Source organism: Plasmopara halstedii (assembly GCF_900000015.1).
Source record: "Plasmopara halstedii genome assembly, contig: Scaffold_292, whole genome shotgun sequence".
Taxonomy (NCBI): Eukaryota; Oomycota; class Peronosporomycetes; order Peronosporales; family Peronosporaceae; genus Plasmopara; species Plasmopara halstedii.
In genome coordinates this window covers 783614-793982 of record NW_020187213.1, presented here as the reverse complement: position 1 = coordinate 793982, position 10369 = coordinate 783614, and the positions used below count along the sequence as shown (strand labels likewise).

The 10369-nt window shown below is 46.5% G+C and overlaps 4 protein-coding genes across 4 annotated transcripts; 2 read left to right on the top strand and 2 right to left on the bottom strand.

Annotated features, from left to right (window-relative positions):
- Nucleotides 1-1721: 1721 nt before the first annotated feature.
- Nucleotides 1722-3101, top strand: PHALS_05996 (adenylyl cyclase-associated; the record flags this gene model as incomplete). The annotated part of the gene is made up of 2 exons (XM_024723332.1): nucleotides 1722-2395; nucleotides 2477-3101. The coding sequence occupies 2 exons, from the start codon at nucleotides 1722-1724 to the stop codon at nucleotides 3099-3101; spliced, it is 1299 nt and encodes a 432-aa protein (XP_024574320.1).
- A 194-nt stretch (nucleotides 3102-3295) lies between these two features.
- PHALS_05995 (uncharacterized protein) lies at nucleotides 3296-4090 on the top strand (the record flags this gene model as incomplete). Its single annotated transcript, XM_024723331.1, has 1 exon — nucleotides 3296-4090. The coding sequence occupies one exon, from the start codon at nucleotides 3296-3298 to the stop codon at nucleotides 4088-4090; it is 795 nt and encodes a 264-aa protein (XP_024574319.1).
- A 298-nt stretch (nucleotides 4091-4388) lies between these two features.
- On the bottom strand, nucleotides 4389-5612 carry PHALS_05994 (RmlC-like jelly roll fold; the record flags this gene model as incomplete). Its single annotated transcript, XM_024723330.1, has 1 exon — nucleotides 4389-5612. The coding sequence occupies one exon, from the start codon at nucleotides 5610-5612 to the stop codon at nucleotides 4389-4391; it is 1224 nt and encodes a 407-aa protein (XP_024574318.1).
- Nucleotides 5613-5806: 194 nt separating this feature from the next.
- Nucleotides 5807-9451, bottom strand: PHALS_05993 (ef hand family protein; the record flags this gene model as incomplete). Its single annotated transcript, XM_024723329.1, has 9 exons — nucleotides 5807-5898; nucleotides 5953-7380; nucleotides 7445-7518; nucleotides 7582-7745; nucleotides 7822-8241; nucleotides 8336-8605; nucleotides 8675-9151; nucleotides 9224-9314; nucleotides 9384-9451. 9 exons carry the CDS (start codon nucleotides 9449-9451, stop codon nucleotides 5807-5809), a joined length of 3084 nt encoding a protein of 1027 aa, XP_024574317.1.
- Nucleotides 9452-10369: the final 918 nt, after the last annotated feature.

Sequence of the window (10369 nt, the reverse complement as noted above, 5' to 3'; positions counted from 1 at the left end):
CCTCTGCGCCAAAGTGCTGCAATTTCTTCTCTACTACACACATATAAACACATATAGCCCAAAAACGAACTACAAACTATTCCTGAAACAGACACGTTCATCATATATATGAACTGCAGCATATTATACTCATAAATATAGCACGCTGAATCACTGATAATGTGACGTGCTTGCATAGTGATACAGTTGCTCGAATCAGTTGCTGCTGCTTCGGATAAAGCTCACCAATGTTGCCCAAATCGCTCGACGCTCCCGGGTGAATAACAATATTGCCTAGCTTCACAAAGCCCCAGATGTTGATGCTTACAATCAATAAAGATAGGCGGTGGTATTTACCTCTCCTTGAGATATTAATTTTTTTTTGGCTGGATCGCACTCTCGACCGCCACGATGTGTAGTCGAACTCAGATATATCCCAGTAGACCTCTGGAACTGTCGATCGATCTTGTGTAGAAGATCGATGGCTCGCATCGATACCTTTCGCGTTTCTTCGACGTCATTTGGAAAAGCGAAGTGTGCTGCACTGAATGAGGAACACAACTTCCCGTCCGCATGAGTTCGTTGAGGTGCGGGATGTAAAGGTTTTACGAGCGCGATGAATCTCAGTCAGCCTGAGGTTAAAAAGAGTGATCGCTTAGCTGCTGAGATATGACAGACCGAATCCATGGCTTTTCCAACCTGTTCTACCCAGAAAGAAGACTTTTTCCGTCCTGGTCTTCGAGTGGATTGGCACTCAACAGAAGACACCCATCAATTTGGGAGCCGGCGGTACTTACACTGACGTCGGACGGGGATCCTTGATGTGTCTCATCAGCGCATATTTATAGTTGGGATAGGACTCTTTATGGACCATGGATCGCCGATTGCGCTACCCCTCTGGGCCAACTAGATACAGAAGCTTGTTAAGATGGTCTTGGGCAGATGCTCAAATAATCACGCTCCAGCCCCGCAAATCAGACTCGGTCTTTGATTCGATGACAACTTTCTCCAGATGCTTGCACTTTGCAGCAGAGTTCACGTTAATTAGCGCTCAGAGGTTGGTTCTGCCGACCGTCCTAGAGGTACCAAACTTATAGTCTTTCACATACGTAACACTCACAGTTGCTCAATTTAACGAGGTATATTTAGAATTATACCCAGCAAAAATGATACTTAATATTGCTATCTACAATGATCAAACACTATATAGCGTAGCCCGCGTGTCCTCTCATCTCATTTGTACCGAGTAAACTACAACATTGTACTCAGAAGTAGTCAGAACACTACAACATTGTGTACTGAGTTCTGCTTCCAGTGAGAAAAACAACCTGAAATACTTTGATAGAGTTTGTACATGTTGTGGTGTCTCGAACAGATGTACGAAATATACTGGTTTATTTGAATTTTGTGGTAGACGTCTCAACGACCGTAGATTTCCTTGGATGTACATGTTTATGCACTTTTAAGCATAATGCTGCGTAGCGATTCACTACACACACCTTGAAACATCTACTGCCACCGCTCGTAGTCCATTACGTTTGTTGCTGGTCAGTGCTTTAGATGTTGCTACAAAACCAAATTAACTTTTCGGTGATATTTACGTATGATGCTTTGCTTAAAGTTGCACTAACAGCAACCCATATTTCCAAAATCGATAACTTGTAGTTGTTCGCTGCATTGTGCAATTTTGCCAAACGTCGAAGAATCATACGCTTAAAAAAGTTACTTGAGAATCAGGAACCATGAGTGACGCCACAAAGCCGCTTCAGAGCCTGCTGGACGAAATAAGTACACGTTTGGCCCGTGTGGAGGCATGTCTTGACGTGTCAAATGATTTCGTATCCTCGTCATCTATCGCTGCTCCCGCTGAAGAGCTGCCACCCCAGCTCGTGGCGTATGACAAGTATGTGGCCCAGTATCTTCCACCATTTGTAGAGGTAGCCACCAGACTTAGTGACGATACGAAGAAGCTTGGTGAGGTGACGGAGAAGGCATTTGCCTGTCAGCGCGCCTACCTTCTTATGGCAAGTCAGTGCAAGAAGCCAGCCACAATTAATCCAGAGCACCTTAAAGATTTGCAAATTTGCATAAAGGAGATCAACGTTTTGCGTGACAACCGCAGTGAGTTTGCCAATCATCAGAATATGGTCAATGAAGGAATTCAGGCTCTGGGCTGGCTCTGTGTCGAGCCCGCACCCAAGCCATTCATCGAGTCGTACGTGGGTGGCTCGGACTTTTGGGGAAACAAAATCCGCGTGCAATACAAAAATTCTAGCGCGGACCAAATTACTTTCGTCACGGCATTCAAGAACCTTTTGACTGAGCTAATGGTCTACGTCAAGGCGCACCACACGACAGGCGTTGCGTGGAACCCCAAGGGCGGCGACGTGTCTAGCTACAAGCCGGTCGCGACCTTGTCTGCCACAGCTGCTGCTGCTCCTGCTGCTGGTGGTATTGCTTCTGTATTTGCTGGTATTAAATCTATTGACCAGAGCAGTGGTAAGACGGCCGGACTTCACAAAGTCACCAAAGACATGCAAACGTGGCGCAAGGACTACGAATGTGACGGCGGGGCATCGAAACTTACTGCCCCCATTGCTTTTAAAAAACCAGTCGCTCCCGTAAAAATTTCTAAACCTGCTCTGTGTGAAGAGCGCAACGGAAACTGGCAGATTGAATATCAGACAGGCCAAGAACCGCTCACAGTAAACGGTATCAACATGAAACAGCAGGTCTACATCTTTGGCTGCGAGAATGCCACCATCCTTTTGGAGGGCAAGGCGAAAAACATTGTGCTTGACTCATGCAAGAAGACCAAGCTTATTTTTGACAATGCCGTGTCTAGCATCGAAATTGTCAACTGCAAGGGCGTACAGGTGCAGTGTAAGGGTGTAGTACCATCCGTGGCCATCGACAAAACGGACGGCTGCCTTGTGTACATTTCGTGGGAAGGACGTGATGTCCAGTTTGTCACGTCAAAGAGCTCTGAGATGAATGTGGCATTCCCGGAGGGTGCGGGTAGCGATGACTACGTAGAGAAACCGATTCCGGAGCAATTTGTGCACAAGATTATGGATGATTTGACTCTTTCGTCAGATGTATCAGATCTGTATTCGCACTAGAATTTACTACATTATCGCGCAGCGTTTTAAGCTCGTGCCTTAAATGTACCCGAGGATGTGCCTCTTCTTTCTCAGTATTATTTTGAGTTTATGTTTTATCGCAAATTTACTTGAATACAACATTTTGATTCGTGCTGTGAAGGGTCGGCGATAAAATAATGTGATCAATGAATAGTTGACTCGTATAGGGAAAGATGTTAAGCGCAGCAGAGGCAATAACGCCTTCTTCTACTACCGCAGTAGAAGACAAACTTTGCTCAGCTGAAGAACTATGGTGGGAACCTGGGCTGATCTCGCTGGAGCACTTGGAGCAGTTGCATGCAACAGAGTCAGCGGCAGAACGAGTCGAACTATTGCAAAGCGCATTAAATGTGCAACACTATTCTGTCAGCCCACGCGCCAAAGTGTGGGTGGATTTTTGCTTTGGGGTGCTTCAATTTGCTCAAGACAAAGCGCATTTGGCCCCTGAAAAGACTTTGATTCTTCTCACGCTTGCAAACGAGGTGTACGATTTTGCAACACAGCCGCTATCGATTGCAGCAGATTCAGTTGCGAATGGAAGCGTTGAATCGGTGCTAGCAGTGATAGAAGATAGTAGTGGTTTTCAGGAAAATGCACAGACCGAGATAATGCCAGCACTGACAGTGGAAAGTAGTAGGCTACAAGAAAATGCACAGACCGAAATAATGCCAGCGATTATTCAGGAGTATCCTTCTACAGAAGCTGTTTACGAGCACTTCTGCGGAACAATGCGGCAACTATGTGGTGTAGTGGATGTAGACAATGCAAAGGTTTTGCTATCAGCGCGCTTGTCGTCAAAAGAAGTGGCACAATTCGTGACCTTCTTATCGTCCACTTTTTTTCGGAACTTGCGGGCGTACCAATATTTGAGCCGAGTTCCGCGTCAGACCTTTGTGTGTGAGTGTCTGCTGCCAATCGAGACTCCGCTTTCGCCGCCTTCTCTTGTCGATGCTATCTTAGATAATTAGCACAACAACTGGTTTCATCTGAATATAACGTCAATTTCACCAGATAACCCTTTTGAACGCCAAGACGTGGCAAAAGATTGACTCACAACGTTACATAAAGGTCTAATCGAGGTAAACCACGGCTGTTTGACTTGTTTTTGGGTCTACGCAATGCAGTCACTACTCTTGATTTACCTGGCTGCGGGAAGCTACAATAGTGAGCTGCAGACGCACGCACCTTCACAAGTCTTTGAGAATAAATGTCACTGTTTGCTTTGTTTTTCTGGTATCTATAATTGTCTTGAAAACGTAGCATCTGCTAAGCCGACACGTAGCCTGTAATCGTGCTAAAGTCGATATCCTTGAGAGAGTTAATGGTGCCGTTTAAGATAATGAATGAGCCCACAATCTGCGAAGTTCGCACTGTCAGGCCCTTAGGGAATAGTAGCGCTAGTGCCGTGGCTGCAATGTACCGCTGGCGAGGAGACACCGTGTTGGGTACACGCACCTCTGCACGCCGGATAAAATCATCCATGTGCTCGCCGTAACTTTTCTGGGGATGCATGAGCTTCATTGTGGACAGATTGTGCGGCACATGCGACAGATATCCCGAAACGACTCCAGCCGCCATGCTTCCGATGGCATTGTTTAAAGCAGGGCTTGCAGTCACGGACAAACGCTCTTCAAAGTAGTCCGACAACTGGTTCAAACCAACACCAAAAATTACCTCACGTAGCATTCGCGGGGCCGTACCGCGGATCCAGCGCGTGGCTAATGACTCTGGGTTCATGTGGCCAGCGTTGAAGGCTTCGAGCATACTACTCACAGGCGTCATAATGACACCCGGTGCTACAGCTTCCCCCAGACGGACCAATAGCGGATACTCGTATTGTTCGGCATCGACATTTTTTTCCAACAGGTGACGAATGCCTTTGAAACCATTAATGTATATCATACGCGTAGGAATTTGCAGGTGCATCTCAGGGAAGAATCTTGCAACAGGTTGGCCGGTGAGACGAGCGTTTAATAGTGAGTTCATACCACTACGGTAAAATGACTCGATGGAGGCGGCCACAGACGTAGCGAAGTACGGCGTAGGCTTGGCATGCTGCTCGAACAGCGGCGTCTGTAGCAATGATGCCTGCCGCCTAATTTCTTTGCTTAAGCTGTGCATAACTTCACGTGCGGCAGTCTTGTCTTCAAGAACCTCATCCAGCGCAGCACTCTGCAGTGAGAAGCCCGACACAGGAGTGATACAGCGCACCGTCACGGCCGCAGGATCCTGTACGAGTGCGTGATTACTGCTCACGGCCCCGCTAGTCATCACTCCAAGTGTGTGTTCTTGACCCTCAATTATCTTGGTGCTTTCCACGCTCCCCTGCTTTAGCAACAGCATTTCGCTCTGCGTCTCACCCTGTCGGTATACAACAGCGTTCTTGGGATACGTCACGGCCTTAGCACGCGAGCAGATCTGGCGCAGCGTCGGCTCAGAGCACAGTGAGAACATGCCCGAATTGGCAGCGGCTTGGATGCAGTCGTCCATAATGAAAATGATGAACGCGTGTTGTGGATCTGTGCACGTAAAATAGAGCGGGATGCACGAATTGCTTGGTCAGGTAGACAATTGACTGTACATTATCTCGAACTCGGTAGCGAGTTCAACGAGGCCGTTAATCGAAAATATTATCTCAAGGATCATTGAACTGTATCACAACCTGACGTTTCTATACTCAACACTCAGCTCATTGGCCTATGCGGATAAGTCGATCGATTGTTGCTACTGCGAAGCCGTGCCTGGCGTGGACTTGCTGTCACTAAAGCCGATCGTCCTGCACTCAAAGCATTAATGGGTTTGCGGTGCGGCGTCTTACGCAATGGCTGACCTGCTATGAAGCCCGTTTCACAGCTTAGTACATCTGATGTCAAAGAAATGCTGAGATCGGGTTTGAGAGTTGATGCTGCGTGACTAGGGAAAAGCGATGGTAAATGTGTGCGCGAAAAATCCTCTAGGGTGCTGTCATCGACGCATTCCTGCCGACGTCGCTCGATCATCACATCCCGTTGTTTATCAAGATGCATCATTGCATGCACAACTTTCGCAACAGGGGCGGAAATTTTCTCTTTTTGGTGCTCACGAGTATCATAGTCTACAGTGAAGCGCCAATCGCGTTGCGAGGTTTCGCTATGGTCAGTGCATAATTTATTGTCGCTACTTGATGGATTTTGCCCGCCCTGCATGAGCACACCCAGACAATCGCCGTTCAGAGACCAGAGTTTAACTTGACGGTCAAACGAAGATGATATGAATGTCTTTGGCTCTTTAATCATTTGCACCGAATACACCACGTCGTCATGTGCTTTCCAGCGGCGTACGAGCGATACTGGTGGCACTTTCTGCATCTTCCCATCTACATGTCGATTTTCCCCGTCGCTCTCCACCTCGTTCGCGACGAGTGGCATACCCAAGGAAAATAGGAATGATGAAAGCGGATCGCGATGTTCATAAGCGACCCACTCTGGTGTGTTGTGTGCCTTGCGAACCATACTGGTCGCATCCACTCGCAAATTTCTGTGCGCGTTTACACATTCAACAGGCTTGGCCAGCGGTTTAAGGTCAAAGTGCTTTGCAAGATGCTCAAGCAGCGGCAGAATGTTCCACACACTCACAAATCCTTTGTCATCTCCCGTGATGACGACGTATGACATAAAATCCAGATTATCACCCTCATCTTTACTGCCAACGGTGGTGCGCGATCTTGAGAAAGTATGGCGGATTGAGTCTGTGGCAATACAGTTCACGGGTACACTTTCCGATTGGGTTAACTGGTTACGAAAGCGAAAGACGCATTTTCCCTTATACTGAGCTGATGGACGCATGGCCCAAAAGCAAAGATTGCCTGTGTTGTCGCTGGACAGGAGCAGCGGGAATGGATCGAGAAACTGTAAACACAACAAGCCACTCACATGACCGATACACGTTGCATCAAGACGTCCAAATTCATAGTCCCATACTTGCAACGTGCAGTCTGAGGACCCTGACGCAAGAAGAGAGAGATGGTGCGAAAAGCTGAGCGCTGTAATATCCATGGAGTGTCCGCCACTAATTTGTCGAAGCAGTATACCGCGATCCGAGTCTCTTTCATCGTAAATACTGATGGAACAGTCCCATGAGACACTTATGACAGACATGTGATCGGCGCAGTAGCACAATTTGGTTACTTCAGCGGTGTGTGCACCATTGCCGATCTCAGGGTTTTTGAATGATTTCATGTGCGAGCCATTCAAATAGTCAAACACATGAATATTACCCCCTGCAGTCAAAGACGCGTGTAAGCATAATAATTGATGCAAATGTAAAGCAAAAAAGCTTTGAACCATGGTCTCCGACGATAAGTTTGCGCTCTCGGAAGTCTAGACAGATAGTTGTCAAATCCGTCGAGCTCAAATTTCTGTGTTCGCATGCTCAAGCGAAAGTGAGTAGGATATTAACTCGACACAAAACTTAACGTTACCTATACACGCGAATAAGCTTGCCAAGACGCGCATCCCAGATTTTGACATTCTTTCTGGTAGCTGTGACGAATGAGAGTGACCGTGAGTTATACAGCGCGCAAAATACCGGGTGGTTGTCGGTTAGATGCGGATTTTCTAACTTTTCGTAGTCAAACTTGACTATCTACAAGAAGCAAAAACATGTTAAAGACCACACTCGAACGAAAAAGGTACATGTGAAAATCACAAAATATCCACGCCTTTTTTCCTGCTGCAAGAATCCTTTTAGATGAGATGATCGAGACAATACTTTTAACTTCTCCCACATTATCTGCAGTGAAGGTCTGCATGCAGGCAAAATTGCGTATATCCCAGACTTTAAAAATCCCGTCGACATCAGCTGTGATGATCTGGGGTGTACCGGGAATTATTTCGACCCCACAAAGACTATTATTGTGGCCATGCAGCCGAAGGATAAGCTGGTCAACGTAGGGATTCCAAACCACAGCATCGAAATCAAATCCAGCTGACACAAGAAAGCGATATTCAGGAGAATAGGCTAGCGATCGCACGCCTTTATCGTGGCCCTCCAGTTGCTGTTTTAACTTCCCTGTATGTACATCCCACAATCGGATAGTCCGGTCCATACTGGCAGATGCGAGAGACTCGAGCGTGGGTAGCTATTTTACGCAGGGACATCAAGTATAAGGTGTCTTCAAGAGAAAAAGCAGACAAGTAGAAAAAGCAGGCAAGTATAGCAATAGAAGCACAAACCGTGAGGAGATCAAGTACAGCGTCATCATGAGATCGAGACAAGACTTGTCCATGCACCTCGCCGCTCATGTGATGTTTTTCTTCCATACTTTCAGCATTCCAGGCTTGGACAATGCCACTTTTCCCGCCTGAGAAGAGTACAAATGACTCTGGATACCATTTAAGGCAATTCTGCGACGTTGGAGTATGGCAACACTTCGTGAGCTTTAATGTAGTATCGTCATAAAAGCGGAACTGCAGGTCGGAAGATGCCACGATGTATTGATTGTGCTATACGAAAAGCAGGCAGGAACAGTGTGAAAATATCTATAGGAATTTAGCACAATATTTTTTTCCCACCTTGGGCAAGTGCTCGGCACATTGTACAAAGCCTTCAGGTGACTTAATGGTACGATAAAGCTCGCAGTTGACGTTGTAAAACTTAAGATACGGGCTGCAAGTTTCAACGAGCGCCACGAGGTCCTTTGATGAGAAGTAATATATATGGTCGATGAAAGTGTTGTGTTTCGAGGCGTCTTCCCACTGCACATGATGATATTGTTGTATTGAGTGTGGCTGGTGACTCTTGGCGGTCAGTCCCGTGTCCACAATAAACGACGTAAATTCTTCCCACTCCATCGAGCCATCGCCATTAATATCGATCTGTGCGAAAAGCTCGCACAAATTTCCGATAAGCTGCGACTCGCTCAAATCATTAAGCCGCGACTTTTTGTCTGTGTGGGCGCTGCGCTCTACGAATCGCATCATGACGTACACAAACTCGGCAACAGATAGCCCCTTGCCCTTGCGCTCGAACTCATTACGTAGCATGCTCACCTGTTTATCGCGGTCGCTAGTATCAACTCATGAATAAGTAGAAAGACTTGTGGATGCTATATATGAGCTCACTTTTTCAATGTCCATCATCATCATTATGTCCATTGTAAAGCCCTTTTCTGGGTCCTCTTCATAGGGTCGACCGCTAGTATCTTGCTTGGAGCTACAGACAATGACAGCAAGGATTAGTACTGGCCAAGATAGATAATTTAACCTTGTCAAGTAATGATACAATTCGTTGTTCACTTCAGTGAGGAAAGCTGATGATACCCATTCGTCGCCGTCATGTGCGTCTTCCATTTCAGCCTTAAATTGAAGTTTCAGCACACTTCAACTTTAAGAAGATGGAATTATATCGTATTTTTTATTACTTTTTCAAACCAAACTTACAAATAATTTAGATATTTTACCACAAGAAGCTGCTTCAAAGAATCTCAAACTGATGCCGTACGACATCGTTCTGGATATGCTCTACTGCTGAATCCGTCAACACCATTGTCGACTAGCTATGGTCCCTGCAGACGACCAAATCATACCGTGACTGTAGCTTCACAGGCGAATCGTTGGAATATGTATAGCTCATGCTGTGGACGGTAAATTGAAGAAACCTCAGTCGATTACGAACGGCAAAGTCGAGCAGCCGTTGGAGAAGGCGAACATGGTAAACGCACACCACCTAGCACTATCGTAACCATTATACCTCAGACTTCGCGCCAAGTCCTGAAGTATCAAAGTATGGTACTTGATAAAGTATTGTACACATACTGGTACGGATCAGGGAAATAGAAAGGAGGACACCTGGATGAGAAGTCTCAACCTGTTCTGGACACAGGGTGTTACTATCGTCAAAAGTCAAACCGTTTTAGTCGTACTAGTTCTGAATGTATATTACTCGTGGAATAGAAAAGATATTTAGTTTTAAGTCGCTTTGGTAGCTCTCAGTTTCGCCTCTGATTGGAGCGTACAAACTTATCTTCTGTGGGACGAGATGTCCTTCGAAGAGTTTGGCGGTGCCTTGAAGGCAGGCGATTTAGCCGAGTCGTCATTATACGACCCGAACAAGGAGATTACCTCGTCGTCGCTTCTGGATGAAGCTGTTCTGGAGGCCACCAAGAGGGTACTGAGCGCACGAAGTGGATCGTCAATCCGAGGGATCCCTCGTATCCGTACCATCCTTTGTTAAAAGAATTTCATGGCGTCGTCTCCAAAGACCCGCCG